The 20,333-nt window shown below is 37.3% G+C and overlaps 1 protein-coding gene across 4 annotated transcripts; it reads left to right on the top strand.

The window, feature by feature from the left end:
- The first annotated feature begins 3,851 nt into the window (after positions 1 to 3,851).
- On the top strand, positions 3,852 to 18,476 carry LOC149230122 (ran-binding protein 1 homolog c-like). Of its 4 annotated transcripts, none has more exons than XR_016247993.1 (5): positions 3,852 to 4,203; positions 4,997 to 5,097; positions 17,788 to 17,874; positions 17,968 to 18,060; positions 18,245 to 18,305. XR_016247993.1 is itself a non-coding variant. In XM_089378854.1 (4 exons), exons 1-3 carry the CDS (start codon positions 4,028 to 4,030, stop codon positions 18,033 to 18,035), a joined length of 345 nt encoding a protein of 114 aa, XP_089234980.1. In that variant the 5' UTR covers positions 3,852 to 4,027; the 3' UTR covers positions 18,036 to 18,060; positions 18,245 to 18,476. The 4 variants fall into 4 exon arrangements, 2 of the variants coding, with proteins under 2 accessions (XP_089234980.1, XP_089234979.1); XR_016247992.1 differs by having other exon boundaries at positions 18,235 to 18,305; XM_089378854.1 differs by lacking the exon at positions 17,788 to 17,874 and having other exon boundaries at positions 18,245 to 18,476.
- The last annotated feature ends 1,857 nt before the right edge of the window (positions 18,477 to 20,333 follow it).

Genomic DNA, 20,333 nt, shown 5'->3' with positions numbered 1-20,333 from the left:
CTCCTGGCCTTATGACTGGCATCTACACCTCCTTCCTTCCATATGCTAAGGTCAATGGTGAAGTGGGTCTAATATCTTGCTATGGAACTTCATGCATGGACAAGGAATCAATATCTACCTACTATGCCAAGGGGACTATTAGAAGGGTACTAAATAAGACCAAAGACTATTGGCTATTGGAATGGCTAAGTTATACTAGATCTAGATCTTTATCTCGGTAGAGAAGAGAGTAAAGAAGTGAAACGTAGAGATGCGAGTATCATATGTCTAGACGAGTATAATATGTATAGAGCTCGAAGAGAATGAAATTCTCTGAGAGCTAGCCATGGCTCAAAGAGCCTCTTTTTAGTTGTTGAATTTAATGTCGACTGCTTTCTCCTTTCCCTTATTTCCTCTCTCTTATTCTTTTTTCTTTTCTCCTTTCTCTTATTCCCCTGTCCTTTCCCCCCTCTCCCTACCCGTACCCCACCCTCGCCCGGACGGCCCTCAAGCGTGCCTTCCCCTATCCTCGCCCTATGATCGCTTACCGCTTATCTTTTTTCTTGAACTCGTACCTTTGATGGCTCCTCCGGAGAGTGTTCCGTTCTCCTGCAGTGCCGCCCCTTACCTCTTTCAGAGTAAGATAGACTTCTTTCTTCAAACAAGTAACAGTTGTTCGAAAAAAAAGAACAACCAACAACACCCAAAGTACTCATACCGACTTTCTCTCCTACCGAACCGAAGCAAAGCGTAGGTAACCGACTTTCTTTCTCTCGATACGGCAACCGAAGCGAAGCGTAGGTAACCGACTTTCTTTCTCTCCTACCGAAGGTAACTACCAAAGGTAGGCATTCATCTACCGAAGGGAGGACGACAGGTAACTGACTTTCTTTCTCTCGATACGACAACACAACTACCAAAGGTAGGCATTCTTTCCGGCATCTTTCCAACTCTTGCTCTTACCTCTCTTTCCAAAGGAAGGAAGGGGGGTGTGGGGGGAAGGAAGGATCAGCTTCCTTCCCACCGCCAATGAAGGAAGGGGGTTGTAAGGAAAATATTATTAGTGCCAAATGAAAATTTATGTTAGGGATGCTTTCACATAGTTAGTTTTGTAATTATTATAAATATCACATACATAACAACCACAAATAAAAAAAGTATGTAATATATAAGAACAAAACTAATGAAGTTGTTAGTACTAAAATGAGGCATATACCATCACATGTAATCTTAGATATACTTAGTGTGAAACACCATGACATCAATGTCTGAGCAATTTGTAAATGTGCTACAAGGGCTCAATAGGGGGCTAATATTTATTTGATAGTCACGTTCTTGGCTTTGTTGCTTCATTTGAAGGAAGGAGGACACTATTGAATTATTTCAATTACATGGTTCACACCTTCCAAGTATTAGTTAACTTGCCTAAAAAGGTTCCTAACACAAGTGATCAATGCAAATATCACCCATAGGCTACTTTTGTTCACAAAACTTAACTCTCCCACTTTATTTTTGTAAAGACCCACTAATTCAAGTGTAGCCATGGTAGTTGATGCACGACCTCATGTGCACCAAAAAACATCCCATAACCAACCTCCTCAAACCAAGCTTACCCTTCCACTCCTAACACCAAAATGTGCAACACTTATCATAGGGTCCAAGGGGTATTGTCCTTGGTGGCCTCTCATCACTATTGTTAACTAGGGTTGAAATGTCACACCCCATGCTTGTGAAACATCTACATCATTTGGCACATTGAATTCCATCCATGCGCACCAAGTTCTAATATGCATGCATGCTTATCCTATATCTGCTTATATTTAGGAATTCCAACCATGACATAACCATTACAATATCTTTCTTCTTATTCTTCTTCTTCTTATTACTATAGAAAAAAATGACCCTTTTGTTATTCACGAGGAAGAAAAAAAGCACAAACATTGACAAAAAGATTGTAACTTCTGTCATTACAATGGGTTGCCAGAAGACAAGGCATCACGACCCAGAAGAAGAGAAAAAGAAGTTGTCGTAAAACCAGGGTTTTACAATTTTTTTTCTTCTGCAAATTATAAGACTGACTAGAAATGACAATAGCATGCAACCAAAAATTGTAGAAAGTGTATTATACAACCACGAAGAGGGCCCTACTATGAGAAAAACAAAGACAGTGACTAGAAATGACATTAGCCTGTAACAAAAAATTCCCGAAAGTGTATTATACAACCATGAAGAGGTCCCTGTTAAGAGAAAAAGAAAGACATTGTATTTGAGGCTAATTGAAAGCTGAATGTAGACTCACTTGAAATTTATAGTAAGCTAGTTGATAACTAATTGAAAATTTGACTTAAAGCTGATCCATATTAGTATATGGGCATCGAATGAGAACTTTGAACTGGGTTGCCAACTAATTCATCATAATATATGTAACCTGTCTCCAGACAAATAATTCTTTTTTAGAGAGAATCTACAGTTGTATTTAGCTCCCTATGGATGTGATGGAAATTGATTTCCTAGAAGTGGTTCTTTAACTCCACAATTTTGCTTTTCCAGGAGGATAAACTTATAACTTCCTACTATGCTTTACTGTCATTATTTTTTGGCTCCATTACAATATTTGTATGTCAACAACATGGCACACTACAACCAAGAAGATGAACAATTACATCATTAAGAGTTACAAAACCATCTTGCCATCGAATAACCAACATTAATTAAACAACCATTTAACAACATAATAGCAATTACACTATATATATATATATATATATATATATATATATATATATATATAGAGAGAGAGAGAGAGAGAGAGAGATCACATTACACGTATAAATACCGCATTTTAATAGAAGTTAGATGAATTGCGCTAGTCCCAAAGTTTTGCTTTGACTTGAAATTAAACTCTTCTTCACTTTGTGATTTTTGTGTTATCCACTAGCATAGACCCATCTTAAATATAGATATAATATGAGCGGAGAGGGATCCAATTTCTTCATTGGCAATTATTTTTTATGAGCAAACATTATTTAAATGTTTTGTATTTTTTTTTTTTTTTTTTTTTTTTTTAATTTATTTTGGCCGACACTAGAAAAACTTCAACTTTGATGATGGACAAACATCGTTGTAACCATACTAGGCTGTAGAGTGAGCTTGGCATATTCATATTATTTTCATCCTCAACATTGAGGATTGTGTAAAGCTCAGTGGAAGATGCCCCTTGGAATGATGGACAAACATGGCTGTAACCATACTAGGCTGTAGAGTGAGCTTGGCATATTCATATTATTTTCATCCTCAACATCGAGGATTGTGTAAAGCTCAGTGGAAGATGCCCCTTAGAATAGTTTTGATGCCCCCAAAATGACTTCCATTCTCAACCCCTCCCCATGAAATTTGAACTTAAGACCTCGTAACAACTAAACCCCATACAAACCAACTACCCTACAACTTATCATGGATCAACCACAACAATACTTATTATAATAATTTAAAACCAATATTTCTAATTACTTTTCCATATTTATCTCATTTACAAACCCCTCAACCCCATCCCATTATTATTACAATAAACACAATAATATATCACCGAGGAAAGAGTTCAAAATTGCGAAAACAAAAAACGCACAACAACCTCTGGTCCCAACATGACAACATGAATGAAGTAGGCCTCTCATGTTGGAGATGATTTAGGGGTTATTCCATGGCCTTCTCTCCCTTTGAAACCCCCCAACCATCCCTATAATAATTTATTATATTATCTTTAACGATGCTACTTTTACTCTCAATCTTTAACAGCTACCGGCCTTCCCTCTTCAAAACCCTTATATAGAGTGTTTTCTCTCCATCGACCTCAAAAACCCTTATATAGAGTGTTTTCTCTCCGTCGACCTCTTTGCCCTTTGCCTTCAAATCATTTTTTCACAGTTAAATCCTTTGTCCAAAATCCTCGGGGTTTCGCATTCGTGTCTGATATTGGGCGAGTTTTTGGCATATTTTGGATCCATCGATTTCATTCGAGCCCTCCCTCTGTGCACTATCTGGTATTGGGATGGCTGGAACTCAGGAGGATCCTGTTCTTACACGGGCAGTAGATGACGATTCGAGAGAGAACGAGGATGATGCCGGAAAGGAAGAGGACACTGGAGCTCAGGTTGCACCCATTGTTAAGCTTGAGGAGGTTACTGTCACCACGGGTGAAGAAGAGGAGGATGTCCTTCTTGACATGTAAATTTCTTAATCCATGGCTATTTCATGATTTTGTTTTCTCAGTTGAAAGTTGTTTTCATGGCCTCTTCGATGGCCCTTTTCCTGTGCACATAAATGGGACCTTGACTATAAAGAAGATGCATTTGGGCAGTTATTTACTTCTAATTTTTCTCCTTTTTAGTAAGATCTGTTTTTATCGGGTTCTCGATGTTTTGTTCGCCTGTTGATGATGATCAGATTTGTCATTTCAATGGGGTGCTGAAGAAACTCTATGGTAGATGCATTTAGCGGGCTATGGTTTGTTTTATCGGGTAATTAGGGTTTTTCTTTTCTGTGTATTTTTGGTGGGATTTGATGCGCTTTGATGGCGAATTCGTTACATTTTGGATTCTTCGCAAGATATTGCATGAAATTCTGAGCACCAAAGAAAATTTACCCGAATATTGATAGTACCTTTATGGAACTTCCTGAGATATGAACACATACTGAATCATCAAGTTTGCTTTGTCTTTTCTGCTCTCAATATTGTTGAACTCCTTCGCAATGTTCTGTAATCGGAAAAACAGGGAATTCCGAAAACAACAAGTTCTGAATTCAAACCACGGGAGCTTTAGGTTTATCTTAGGGTTTAGAATTGAGGGTTTGTCATTCTTTCAGCGAGCGTTGATCATATACACAAGCAATATAAGCTCCCTTTCTATTTTAAATTAAATACACTTTCCTTCATCCAGTCATGCTTTTTGTCTTTCCATCGGAATAGTGGGGATGAAGCTTGATGAACTGATAAATGGGATTGAATTTCCACTTGCAGGAGTATGTTGCTGTACTTGTCTGTCATGGAAAGCAACAGGATCAGGCAAAGAGAGATCTGGATGCATTTCTTGGCAATCACAGTGGTGCATTTGTGGCATGGTATTTCAGTCTTTTCACAAATTTCTGTTTTCTCTGTTCTTTTGAGTCAGGATTATGAGGGCTTATTTCTCTTATATCAGCAAGCATAGAATAGAAATAACATGTTAGACTTTTCCAATATAACATTCAAAATGTATAATGTTTCGTATCTAACGGAGATAGGTTCATTTGACCAAATAAAACAATGCACATTATCATATTTGTCTTTACTTCACAAAATTCCAAAGTTTCCTCCAAAGGGCTATAAACAACAGCATTGCAATCAAAATAGCTATCTTGAGGTGCAGATGAATGGATCGGAGGCAGATATTTCTCTGGTCGACAACAATTAATGGTAATTCTAGACAAGATAATCTGTACCCGAAGACACATATTTCAAGACAAAGTTGCGTTTGATGAATTGCAGTTATGTTTAATTTGTTCTTTAGACACTTCTTCAAAGAGGTAATGCTCTTGTCGTTTGCAAAGGATTTTTTTGATTTTATTTTTAAATTAATGCACATATCCTGAAACTAGGATTGTAAGGTGCTTCTGAGTAGAATATGAGAAACAATGCTGGCTATATTGTGATATCATAAACGCTCACTTACATGTATTTACTTGGTGGAAGCAAAACAAAACAGAGAAAATTAACATTGCGGAAGAACATCGGGCCGATCAGTTTCCTCAAACAGTTTCCTTTCATGCTTTATCTGATAGTCTCACTTGGTTGAGTTTTCTTATTTTGTAACCTCTTGCTTTGCTATAATATGATTTTGCACCTGAGGGCAACCTTACTTCCAGACTTTTTTCTTTTGAACCAGCTTCCTCTTATCATGATGGAGCAATGTGCCCAGATTTAGCGTTATAGGGAACCATTAGCACCTTTTTGTAGAATTTCTTTGAAAATTCTGCAACTGCTGTAGTGAACAATTCTGAAACTAATTTGTGACACCAAGACACAGAGTTTCTCTACTCTTTTGCAGCGGAATAAAAAAGAGTTAAAAACACATTCATACAATACAATAACACAGGATTTTTCTATGGAACCATACATGGAGAACCCTCTGCTAGCTGTAGATTTTTATTGACAAAGTTGAGCAAATAAAATTAATTACAAGGGAAATTGTTTCACTACAGAACAAGGTTGTTCTTTCTGCTGACACTTAGCTGAAAACTGCTTGCAACAACCCTGTCCTTAGCTCCTAAATCCTTGTGCTGGCCTGCCCCTGTTTCCTTGTGCTGGAAGCCTCTATTTTCTAGTGCAATAGTGGCCCTATCTTCTAGGAATTACTCCTGATTTCTAGCACACACTAGCATGGATTTTCTCTGCCAAAACTCTGTGCAGAGGCCTCTCCTTCACGCTCTTCCTAGCTCTGCCAGCTCACACACAAAACTCGCACTCTATTGTTTGGTCTCACAACCTGTAAAAAATTAATGTCTGCTCATGCTGTAGCCCACCCAGTTTCAAATTCTTGCAAGGTTTAATGCCCAAAACCCATCAATAGCATATGACTGATATACACATCATTTTATCATTTTCTGCATTTAACTTGAAACAACATAGAGGTACTCTACATTTCACTTTCAGCTGATAAGAGAAAAAATAAGGCAAGCACACACATGAATTTTACATTGTTTTTGGTCAACATGATCCTAGAAAAACCCCGCAGCGGGGAAAACCAGTTCTTCTAGGAGGATTTTATTTTGTTTCTTTGACGAAGCATCACTGAAATCCCATTCTCAAACTGAGTTCTGAACTGTCTTCAACAAATGTTCATGTTGAAATTACAGTCCTCTGAAATGCTCCTTCTTCTTAGGAATTCAAGCCACACTGACAGTCACAGGTTCCTTGAAACTCGGGTTCATCACAGCAAATATGCACAGGTTTTTTTATCAGCGTTTAACCTCCCTGGAATTTGAGAAAATACACTCCAAAACAGCTCTCTAAATATCATTGATATACCACTAAAACCAGGCTTGAGATTTTTGCTGGTCTTGGCCCAAGAATCTCACTGTGTCCCACATAAATACGCTGGCAGAGAAATATGCTGCTAAAACACTTGCCTACGGTGAGGAGTAACCAAACTTGACTCCTAATAAGCCTTTGACCTGTGTGCAACCACTGGCTGTGACAGTCTTCCAAAATTTCGTGCTCCCTTTTTAGCTTTAACTCGGCCTTCTAGGGATTTGATTAACTGTGGTCTTGTTCCTAGTTCTTGCTGTAGAATTTCTTCACAAAAATTCTCTTCCTCCTATCTCCTTTCCTCTCCTCAATAGTTCTCAAGAGGATTGAATGAAGGAGCTCTTCCTTGCTGCCTCCAAATGCAAGCTCCACAACATGGTTGCGTTCTGCTCTGATTTGAGTTCACCTTGGAACACAGCATCCTCCTTTAGCTGTCTCGATCTCCTCTCAAGCTTCCCTACACCCTCCTCTTTCCTTTGAGAAGAATAATGAAGAATCATTCATTTCCTTTAACTTCTGTTTTTCTTTTGAGAGGGAAACCTAACCCTAAAGGCTAAAGATCAAGGGCTGAGATTAAATCTCAGCTAATGAGATCTATAGTTGAGATCAAGCTCCCATTAGACCCCTTTCTCATGATGACCCCTCACTTAACCTTTTAATGTTTTAGTACCATGGTCACTTTGTCGCTCATAAAGTGAGTTTTAAAATATAAAGGTTACCTTATTAACATAAAGTGGACTTAGTGCTTTACACAAAGTCACTTTAATAACCCATGTGACTTTAATAAATTAGAATTACAAGGTACACAACTCATAAAAGCTTCTTTAGCTCCTTGACATTAATAAACACATAATGTCACTTAGAGAAAAGGATATTAATGTGTATTCCTAGGCCAAAAGGATAAATTCCTAGGAAACACTTCCTTGGTACTATATTCTCAACACAATGTTGTGCTCACAAAATAGTGATCCATTTTTGTGCCTTCGTCCTCCTTATAAGCAATTCACATCAACTAAATTTGGCAAGTTTATTTTTTGAACTCGGTCTTGTGATTGACTAGTTAACTGAGTCTAACTGACTCATGTAATTCGTCTTGCCTCAATTTAGAAACTGAAGCTCACTTGCTTGTCCTTTGCCAAAGATAACTCGCACTAGGAGACAAACAACTGAGCCTCCAACTATACACATGAGTTAAACTGCTTCATGAACTCGACCTAATTTTTAGGAACTCGTCCTAACTTTTAGGAACTCATGCATGCTAAAGACATGAGTGCTTGTGGTCTCTTTGACTAAGGAACAAGTCAAAGAAGACCTTACTCGTTTCTATTTTCAACATTCCCTCTTAGCGAGAAAGGTGCTTTTGGAAGAACCTCGTCCACTTGGATCTATCTCCAATACTACCACGTTCTCCGTTGTTGCAGCTTCTTCCACTGAACTAGAAGACTTTGCCTTCTTTTGCGGAACCTGATAAGACCTTTTCTTTCCCACCATGCTCTGCGAGTCTATCACTTCAGTCATAAGGGCCATGCACCCTGTGTACCTTTGTGGCTGCTTCCTTTGGTTGAAGGTGATATTGGAAGATCCAACTCTCCCTTGATCTCCCTTAAACAAATCCTTTGCCCACTTGGCTCAAACTCTCCCTATGCTGGGAGTCATTGCTTGAGTCGCTGCCTCGACTCGCCTTCGGCTATGCTCCTCATCATCTTGTTGGTTGGCCCAACTGCCAACTAGCTTATACTCAAATTGAGATACTGGCTGAGGCTTCATCTTGAGTAGCTTCTTCTCAGGTACTCTAATCTGCTCTTGCTCTAAGGACTCCTTAGACTTAAACTGAGATATTGGCTGAGGCTCCATCTTGAGTAGCTTCTTCTCAGGTACTCTAATCTGCTCTTTCTCTAAGGGCTCCTTAGACTTAAACAGACATATTGGCTGAGGCTCCATCTTGACTCTTGAGTAGCTTTTCTTAGGTACTCTAATCTGCTCTTGCTCTAAGGACTCCCTTTGGGTTTTGCTCTCCTCAACCATCAATTCTCTACTCTGAGCTCTCCTTGCCTTGCTGCTCAAGGTTGCACTTGTCTCTACCTAGAACTTGTAGTGATTTTTCATCCTCACACCTATCTGCTTCTTACATCCAAAAGCTAAGTGCTGGAGGTAAGCCTTACCTTTGCTGAAAATGACATCATAAGCCTTGTCCTCAAGGGTAGTTATCCAAACAAGATTCTGCTTTAATCTTGGAACATAAAAGACATCTCTGAGATGGAGGGGATTACTTGACTCCCTCTGAAAACTGAGAGTACCAATTCCTCTCGATTTGAAACTACACGTCCTTCTCCTTCAGGTGTCTAAAATTTTTCTTTTTTTTTGGTCATGTGGAAGGATGTCATGTGGAAGGATGCTACCGAATCAATATACCATACACTGCTGTCTGCTGAGCTTGGCATGCAAGCAATCAATGATAAATATTTCTCGAACGGGGCAAAAAATGCATCTAGCTTTGCTGATGTAGCTACATGATCCTCACTGGACTCGTTCTTTCGCTTAGGACACTTAGTGGCATAGTGTCCAAACTCATGGCAATGGAAGCACTTGACCTTTCTTAGATCCTTTTACTTGCCCTTTTGACTAGACTCGACCACTCCTTGGCCCTCCGTGCCCTTGGTCTTGCTACTCTTGCTTGTTATGGAAAAGTTCTCCTTGTCCTCTGTCTTCATCGATCTACCATTTTTGGTCCTTCTTCGGATATCTTCCTGAACGTAGTCAGTCAATAGCATTTCCCAACTAGGAAAATTATCTCTGTCATTGACAACATCCTGGAACCCATACCAAGACTTGTGAAGTCGTAGAAGAGCAAAACTCACAAGGTCATGCTCTGGTATACTCATGAGTGAATTTTGACAAATACGTGACAATGGACTCATCCTTGTTCACCTAGATACTCCTTAGCTTCTCCTTAAGAGCAAGCTTCTTGGTATCGCTGGTACTCTGATATAGATCTAAAATAGTTTTGAACATCTCATAAGCTGTCTTCTTCTCATGGATATGAGGAAATATATGATCTCTGACCCCTTCTAGAATAATCGTCCTTGTCTTGATATCATTCTTAGTATGCCGGGTCAACTGTTGGGGATCTTGTAGTGGTGGTATAGCCTGCTTCACAAATTCTCCCACCCCATTATCCTTCAAAACTATCATGATCCTCCCTTTCCATGAAACGAAGTTTGATGCTCCCTCTAAACAGTTATCTGCTCTCAAACCTTGGTACGCCATCCTGCTTTCCCAGAGAGCTCTCCAACACCTGCCCACTAATAGCTTAGTAGTCCTTCACAAGAGGCTGTACTTAGGGCACAATAGGGCAACTTCTAACAACCCTCCAACCTGTACACTTAAGTTGCCCACACAATTGTCCAATGGGACCTCATCCACTTAATAGAACATCAACTTGAGAATAACATTCAACATACCTTAACCAATAGAGACTTCTTCTGCTTCTCTAGGTCACACCCCTGTGCAATTACCTGAAGTTTTCGACCCTCTAATTAGGGCATCTTGCACCTACGTCAACCCATAGTTTGTTGCCTCAAAACTTTGCAAACATTTCTCCACAGGTTCCTCTTCTATGCGTTAGCTCTTGTCCTCTTATATATTGTTGTTCCAGCTCCTTAAGAACATAGACCAGCCCTAAACTAGGGCTTAATCTCTCCTGTAACAACACATAAAAAACTTGGTCTGTTTTGCAAGTTGTTTGCACCACAAATAATGCACAAAAAGACTACCCAAAATGCTCCTCTTGCAAGCTACTTGCTCCTGCCTAACTTGGCCTAATTAGTTACAAGAAAAACGAACCAAAACCAATCCTCTTCTCCACTTTGCTAGGCTCCTTTGGGCTATGACTATTTCAGGGAGATTCTCCTTGTGATGTTGCACTAGGATGTGCCAATCAACTTGCGTTGGTATTTATTTTGTTCCTTGCTCCGATACCATGTAGAATTTCCTTAAAAATCTTGCAACTGCTGTAGTAAACAATTTTGAAACTAATTTGTAACACCAAGACAGGATTTTTGTAGGGAACCGTACTAGGAAAACCCTCTGCTAGCTATAGAATTTTATTGAGAAAGTTGAGCAAATAGAATTAATACAAGGAAAATTGTTTCACTAGAGAACAACACTGTTCTTTCTATTGACACTTAACTGAAACCTGCTTGCAACAACCCTGTCCTTAGCTCCTAAATCTTTGCGCTGGCTTGCCCCTATTTCCTTTCGTTGGAAGCCGCTTATTTCCTAGCGCAATAGTGGCCCTATCTTCTAGGAATTACTCCTAATTCCTGCGTACACCAACAAGGATTTTCTGTGCCAAAACTCTGTGTATAGGCCTCTCCTTCACACTCTTCCTAGCTCTGCTAGCTCACACACAAAACTCATGCTCTCTATTGTCTTGTCTCACAACCTTGTGCTCACAAAACAATGATTCAATTCTGTGCCTTCGTCCTTCTTACAAGCAATTCACATAAGGTATATCTAGCAAGTTTATTTTTGAATCTCGGTCTTGTGATTGACTAGTTAACCGAGTCTAACTGAGTCATGTAACTCATCCTGCCTCAATTTAGATACTGAAGCTCACTTGCTTGTCCTTTTCCAAATATAATTCGCACTAGGAGACAAACAATTGAGCCTCCAACTATACGCACGAGTTAAACTGTTTTATGAACTCATCCTAATTTTTAGGAACTTGACCTAACTTTTAGGAACTCGTGCACGTCAAAGATAGGATTGCTTGTGGTCTCTTTGACTAAGTCACAATTCAAAGAAGACCTTACTCACTACTATTTTCCACACTATATATATATATATATATATATATATATATATATATATATATATATATATATATATATATATATATATATATATTGAAATGTGGAAAGAAATCATTATGAATAAATGAGCAAGAACATTTACATGACAAACATAAATGACAAGCAATATTCCACCATCACTTAACCCCAATGTGGGGAAACTCTTGATCAATTCTTCTTATATTCTTCAATAATTCAGCAGAGAGAGAGAGAGATATTACAATTTATAGATCTGATAATTAATGACAGCGGCAAAAGAGACCTAACCAGAAAAGTCATTGCTGGTCAACAGGGCAGATTTGACCCTCATAAATTGGTCAACTTCAGTCAACTTCGGCCTCCAAACAACAAGATGAATCAACCCTCAAAAGAACCCAAAATCAGCGCAGTCAAATTTGGTCAAACAACCAACCTGTGGTTAGCCCTAGCTGCAGTCAACGTTGGTCAAAGTCAATGTTTGGCCTCAATTTCTGTGCCTAGAAATGCGGCTTGCCCAAATAGAGATAGCCCCCACAAAACGTAGTCAAAGGAGGTCAACTCATGTTGGTCAACGCTTGGTCAAACTGTCCAGAAATTCAGTCTCTTGAAATTTCGGCCTCTTGAAATTTTGCTTTCCTGAAATTTCAGACGTGTGGAGAGAGAGATGCCTAGAAATCCGTACCCAATGAACGAGGAGAGAGAGAGAGAGAGAAGTGTGAAGATGAGTGTATCCAAATGAGGCTAAGGCATCATGTATTTATAGCAAACGTTGAGGATGAATAGACGTGACTGTTGGGCTTCTGAGCCTACATAAGTTTGTTGGCCGACCTTGACAATTTGTCCATAATCAAAGTAAATTCATAACTTCATTTGTACATGTCAGAATCGGATGATCTTTAGATCACTCCTACACCTCTCGGAGAGAGGAATCCAAGAAAAATATCAGTTGTCATAAATAAGATGACCCATGTGGAGTTTGGCCCTAGTTGCCGATTTTAACATGATGAAACTACGTAATCCAAACTTTAAAATATGGTATGAAAAGCTTAGTGTGCCCAATCATTGATTTTTTGTTTGAGGGAAGGGTACAGTTTTGCTAAGGCAATGATAGAGGAGTCAAATAAGCAATATCACTAACATTGAGGTACATAAAGCACTTGGTGCTTTTGATTAATTGCCAATCCTGAAATCTCGAAAAATGTTAACTCTGTCGAATTTTGAATGGGATATGAAGTTCTACTTTCTCGATATGAAGTTAGAGGAGATGGGAACCGCTTTTAAACATCTCAAGACAATGAATGGTAATGTTAAAAATTTAAGTAAAGGTTTTACTTTAAGACTTTAACATTACCATTAATTGCCATCATTTTAACGCAAATTGAGAGTGAAACCCAGTCTTAAATAAATATTTCTAGTGTATGAAGTTTCTAAAAGTCTCATGAATTCATAATTATCCTCTAATTAGTTATTAAAACAAAAAAATGTTGTTCCCAACATTTAAATCAAGGCAAAATCAAACAAATTTCATTTAGAAACACGTTGTACAGATGTTGAAATGCATTTCCCATGTGAAATATGTTTCATATGAATTGAAATGTGTTTCTCATGTGAAATATGTTTCATATGAATTGAAATGCATTTCCCATGTGAAAATACATTTCATATGAATTGAAATGTGTTTCAAGAGCATTTTAGTTGTGTTTCAGTGGCTCGATATGAAAACGCAGCTGGTATGCAGGGGCGGGCCATGTTTCCTGCATCATAGATACCTTCTCATATTTGGAAATTTGTTTTTGTGGCTGATCAAATGTGTCGTTGGTTCTTCTTCACTTTGTTGTTCCCTTTGATGGGTTGCCTAGTCTATGATTTGATAGATGAGATGTCTAGTGGTTGTGGTTGCATGGTATAAAGGTTGGACATAAAGAGCTCCTCCACAATCTATGATTTACATGTTTAACAATCCTTTTCTTAAGTCCAATTATATACAAAATTACAAATCCTAGTGCAAGTGAAAATACGTTCTTCTTCAATGTTGCTTTTGTCAAACTAAACAAACAGGAAACAATTTATTTGACAGGTGGAAGAAGTGATAGGCTTAGAGCAATTGAATTGTAGGCCATGCTTCTTGACAAATTGATGAACAGATGTCTCCTTACTTGAGATTTAGGTTGGCACCATGGCACCATCCTGTCCATCATTATACACTAATCTTGTCATTATCTTCTTCATTGTGAATGATTGGCCTGTTCCCTGCAAATATATCTGGGCATAGAGGAGCCAATCCAAGAACAGTAATCTCTAGCACAAGACAATATTAATGATCTAAATACCTAATCCTGAAGCTTGAGTTTGATTTTTCTCTACTGGTTCTGAATCTCTGATTGAGAATCTCCCACTTGTCATTATCAAACCTTCTCCTTCATCATTGGCATCAGCTGCACTGCTGAGGTACTTTGGTTGGTTGTCATTGGACTTGAGAGCTTGAAGTTTCAAATGATTATAGTAACAGACAACCAGAAAAGCCAGTCCACACCCACTCAAGTTTATGACTGTAACCTTTTCATTTATTACAGACAAAGATTATGTTATGAGCAGCCAGTCCTTGACAAGACCAGCAACATTCATAGTCAAGGCTGAAGTCTTTCCTATCAGAAGAAATACTGCAAGATTAAGAGCCAAGGCACAAGCAGAAATGTCATGTAATCCAAATCAAAGGAAGAGACCCTGATTATCAGAAATGGGTATTCTACTAAGGCCCAGGGGGTGCTGAGAAAAACAAGGAAACAAGGAGCAACAAAGATGTGATGGGATTCAACTTAATCCCTTTTGATGTTCGTGGAATTTGTATGAGAACCAATTGGGTAGTCTCACATGCAACTGCACTTAACTGGAGAATCACCTCCCATGCATTCATCTTGGCCTCCCCATAAGCTGAAATAGTAACTCCAATGGATATGGCCAACATATTGGCCTCGGGCTCACCTTTATAAGCTTCTTTCTTCAGGGAAACCACAATCAAATACACAGCAATGGGAATTAGAGCTTTCAACATTTGAAATAATGATACTGAGAGGAAAACATAAGCAGAATTTGAAAACCAGAGACCCAAAGAATACACTTATCAATACTATGGGTTCAACGAGCTTGAAGACTCTTACAATAGCAACAGCCAGTGTTGAGTAGAAGCCCATGTGAATCATGGTGGGACTGATCACACTAAATTTGTCAAGCAATGGCAACTCCAATGGATATGGCTAACATATTGGCCATGGCCTCACCTTTATAAGATTCTTTCTTCAGGGGAACTGCAATCGAATGCATATCAAATGGGCACAAGAGCTTTCAACATTTGAAATATCGATACTTTGAGAGACATGCACCAAGGGCTGCATCATTTAGTATTTGTACTCAGTTTAGGTGTCATATTCAAAGGGAAGTTGTTATGCTTTCCACCACTTCATAGATTGTTAGAGTGATGAAACAAAAGAGGCTCCCTCTTGAGGCTAGATTATGTCATTCATATCAGTTGTGTTGTTGATGTCCTAGCTCAGCTAGGTCTTGCCAAAACTCTGTTGAGGTTCAAAATTTATTATAAACTGAAATGTCTTCACAAGAATTGACCTCATAAAATGCCATAATCACAAGATATGCCATACATGGCTGTGATTATGGCTCGCAAGACCCTTAGACTTTGAGCAATGAGGCTCGCAACATCACTTATGATTATGCACTCTACAATTCTGTGACCAGCTGAATGTCAAGCAATTGAACCGCGATTTAAATCCTATTTTGTCAGCAATAATTACTATACTTTGTCTTTATTTAGTGTAGAGAACCAAGCACTTATTCTGCTCATCTATAGAAGGGACAATGGTTGTTTGCCTATGAGGTATAAGGAAATCCTATCAGATGTTTTGTATTTTCGTATGGAATTGAATCATACTCCTGCACACTGTAACATTCATATATATCAACCTGTAGAGGCTTTAATAACACCTGGTATTCTGGTTAGTGATTTTATTGGACCTCATGTGCATATCCTACATGCACAGGATGGACTATTCATATGTTATAGGGTATTATTCTTATTATTTAGGGTGCACATCTTCAGGTGCTCAAGAACGATTACTAGAACAGTCAGTTAATTCTGCAATTTAAAGGATGAAAAAGGAGGTTATAGGAGTCTAGTTTTGGTTCTCATCCACAATGTCACACTAGTCTGCCTGGGCATGGTTCTCATGGTTTAATAGTGACTTGAGGAGTCATAATACCACAGATCACTAAACACGAACAGCTAAGGTAGCCCAAGGACAATAGCCATCTTTACACATTAATTAACAGGTCTTACATTAATTATCCTAGGGGGTTTTAATACTTTCAAATGCTTAAAAAACAGTTAGCAGAGCATTCACATTACACATTCCAGCAATCTTTTCTATAAACCAACCAAATGCAGTCAGGAGAGCCCTCCTTTTAAACTATACAACCTTATTGTTAGTATGATCAACCTTATTTTAATATATAGTGTGACAAACCATATGTGACAGGCAGGTGGAAAATTTTTCTCGCAATTGACTAAGCGACGTCCTGCGAGCCAGACTTGAGACGGAAACCCTCGTCAGAAGTATATGCTTAGCTCTTTTCCAAACAAATGAAGAGTCAATGAGGTTTTGTGTAATCACTTCTGGTATCGTATTGGGTTATTGTTAGAAGCGATAATTGGATTCGGATTCTCATCGAGTGAGTTTTTCTGCTTTCTCAATTTGAGAGGGTTTGTTTGGAGGGAAAAATGAAAGAGGACATACGAGAATAGTGAGGGGAAAGATGCAGAGGAAGAGGATTGAGAACATCGCCAGCAGGCAGGCTACATTTTCCAAACGTAGGTGGATTGCTGAAGAAAGCTTACGAGCTCTCGGTGCTCTGCACTGCAGAAGTTGAACTTGTGATTTTCTCCCCAGCAGGAAAGCTCTATGAACTGTTTTTTAGTGCAAATCCTACTATTTTGATTCTAATAATCATGACTATGCAAACCTCATGAGATTCTTACTAATAACCCAGGTGGTGCAAGCCCTAGTAAGCTCGATGTTGAAAAACTTAGTGTAAAACCTCCAAATCGCTGGTTTTGTTGTAGTGCTTATTGGAGAGTATATAAAAAATTTCACACCTTTTTATGAGATATGGGAGGAAAACATGTTAAAGATTTTTAATAAATATAAAATTTCCAAAATGATGTTAGTTACGTGTGATTCGTTTTTCATTGTTTGTGATTATGAAAAATGAAACTCGATGTTTTTTCATTAGTGCACACATATTTCATTATATAATTGCATATAGAAAAATCATTCCAGAGCCGATAACAATAAAAGTGAAGAATTTATGGTCCAACGTTATATTTAAGGGAGATGTTTGAGGATGACGTTTGAAATTTGTTTTTCATTTTAAGACATTTGGAGCAAATATTAGGAAGGACTTTGAGAAAGGATTGTCCTTCATTTTCGAAAATGGAGTTGTTCCTTTCCAGCCATATGCCCCAAGTGACCATCAAAGGGAGAGCTCATATGTTTTTTGGATGTTTTCTTTATAGCCATTTTTTTACACATATCCATAGAGTCCCCATGCCATTGATGTGAATTACTTGTTCGGTTTTTTTTAACCAACATTTTTAACCAAACAAGAAAAATTAAAAAAATGCCTCAAGATCAAAGACTGAAACAAAGACCTATTGACATACCTTTTAAAGTATGGAAAGAACTTGTAAAATCATATGAGAAGTTGGATGCACAAAGAAAAGCCAGCAATGAGAGCATTCAGGTATTGAATTTTTCATTAAACATTATTTAGAATGTATTAATACTTATAAGTATCTTAGACATGTATTTGTGTGAAAATAAATTGAATTGGTTTATGTTTAAGGACAAGGCATCCAAGGCGAGGTTAACCAAGACAAAAGTCACTTATCGTAGTGGCTAGAAAGGTTTAAAAGCACTGATAACAACCTTTGTAAGTAAATTAAACATGTGATATTTTTTTAATAAATTTTGTACTAGAAGAAAGTCATTGTTATCTAATTTCTCCCTATTTACTGATTGATAGGAACTAAAATATGGAAGACCTCCAAATCATTTGGAAAAGGAGGTGCTGCAGCAAAAGAGATGGGTTGAATTTGTTGTTTGGATGGACTCTATGGTATGTAATATTAGTTGGATTTCCAATATACTTTTAAACCATATTTTCATTTTATTTTTTAGTACTATTAGATATTATATCTTACCTCATTTTATGGTTAACATTGTATAACAAAAACATGCGTTGCGTTATGTAATTAATACTAACATGTAATATTGTGATTTTTTTTGTCAGAATGCTATAGGTAATGATTGCCAAGACGATGATCCAAATTATGTTCAACATATATCAGGAGATGATGAGGATGAGGATGAGGATGATGGTGGTGAAGGAGGAGATGATGATGATAGTTGCGGTGTTGGTGATGATGTGGATCAGAGTAATGAGGATGGTCAATATGATCATGAGGATGATCTTGGTGGTGGTAGCTATGCATGCACATGCATTGTTTTTTATGAAGAAATTATTGTGTAGAATGACATTGCTATGTTTAGATGGGTGTTGTGAATTTACCCTATATCAATGAGACATTTTGATTTTGTAATCATACGATGAGTTTGATTTATGTATGTTGTTAATTTATCGTAGAATAACGATATTCATGAAATATTTTGATTTGTTAATCATATTTGAATTTTACTTGTTTTGATTAAAAATAATACTGATTTTATTAGTATTATGTTGCTATTTTATACATGTTTTGAAAATTGTTAATGACACATTGTTATTTTTTTTTATGGATGTTGTCGATTTCTCTTAAATTTCTTTACAAATGATTTTGAATTGTGATATCTGCTTTAATGATATTTAGAAACTATCATATATTTCACTATGAATCTATAAAGGGGGTCATATATGTAAAGAAAAATATACTCTATATAAGAAGTCAAATGCGGATGTAACCATGGATGCAAAATTGAAAGTAAAATTGGATGTTAAACTAGGAATTAATACAAAAATGCAAACAATTGACATACAAAGTGTTTTAAATTAGAAGTGAAAAATTGTGCAATAGTTGACACAAAGAAGGAAACAAAACATGGCATACAAAAGGATATCAAATTGCGAAAAAACAAGGACACATAAATGGGCACCAAATTAGATGCAAAAAAAGACAACAACTAGATGTAAAATAAGATGCAAAGTTGAGCGTTAAAAAGAAGAAAAAAACGTTACAAATTAATATGCCAAATGATGATGCAAATAATGGTGTAAATTTGGGATGCAAACTTGGGTGCAAAAAAGGAAAAAAAAAAGATGTAAGAAAAGACATAAAACAAGATGCAAAATGGGGCTGAAAAAAGGTGAAACCAAGGATGCCATATTGGATGTAAAAAATGATTCCTAATCACATGCAAATTTAGGCTCGAACTCAGACACAAAATTATATGCAAATGTGGACACAAAATGAGGCAAAAAAAGATGCAAATTTGGATGGTGAAAACGATGTAAAACTAGACACCAAAAAAATGCAAAATTGGATGAAAAAGTCGGTATAAATAATGGTGCAACATTCAACACAAGTAGACACAAAAAAATGGTGCAAAAAGGGGCATAAAATAGCTTAAAATTGGATGCAAAACTTGGTGCAAAAACAAATACAAAAGTAGACTTAAAAAATGGCTCTAAATTGAATGTACAATTAGACACAAAATAAGATGCAAAGGTGGACACAACACATGACTCAACATAAGATGCAAATATAAATGCAAATTTGGATGCTCAAAATGATGTAACATTAGATGCAAGAGATGGTGTTAAAAATGATGCAAAATTGGATAAAACAAATGACGCAAAATATGGTGCAAAATGAGATGGGAAAAATGGAGACAAATCAAACGTAAATGTGGATGTAAAAAATGGTCCAAAAAAAGATGCAAAAATGGGCACAAAAATGGATGCAAAATTTGGTGCTAAATCAAATTCAACACATGGTGCAAAGATAGGCACCAAAGCTGGTGCAAAAATAGAAGCAAAAACTAGTGTAAGACTAGATACAAAACCTAGCGTAAGACTAGATGCAAAAACTGACACAAAATGGATGCATAAAAAGACGTTAAATTGGATTCAAAATACAGTGTAAACTTGATGCAAATGATGGTGCAAAAATGGAAGCAAAGAATGACACAAAATAGGAAGCAAAAGAGAATGAAAAATAGATGCAAAAAATGACACAAAACTAGAAGCAAAACCTGTCATAAAATAAGATATAAATCTTGGTTCAAAATTTGACGCAAAAAATGATGCATAGTTTGGTGTAAAAAATGATGCAAAATCTAGCGTGAAAAAGGATGCAAAATCAGGTGCAAAAAAGGACGCTTTAAAAATTGTAC

The sequence above is a fragment of the Pinus tabuliformis genome, chromosome J (assembly GCF_031772625.1).
Source record: "Pinus tabuliformis cultivar Carrire ecotype Pingquan chromosome J, CPIR1, whole genome shotgun sequence".
NCBI lineage: Eukaryota > Viridiplantae > Streptophyta > Pinopsida > Pinales > Pinaceae > Pinus > Pinus tabuliformis.
This window is presented reverse-complemented; position numbering and strand designations above follow the sequence as displayed.

Bases quoted from the DNA above. Each gene is read 5' to 3' on its own strand.
- LOC149230122 (XM_089378854.1), top strand. From the start codon at position 4,028: ATGGCTGGAACTCAGGAGGATCCTGTTCTTACACGGGCAGTAGATGAC. The intron at 4,204-4,996 runs GTAAATTTCTTA...TTCCACTTGCAG, and splicing joins GAGGATGTCCTTCTTGACAT to GAGTATGTTGCTGTACTTGT. The intron at 5,098-17,967 runs GTATTTCAGTCT...ACTGATTGATAG, and splicing joins AGTGGTGCATTTGTGGCATG to GAACTAAAATATGGAAGACC.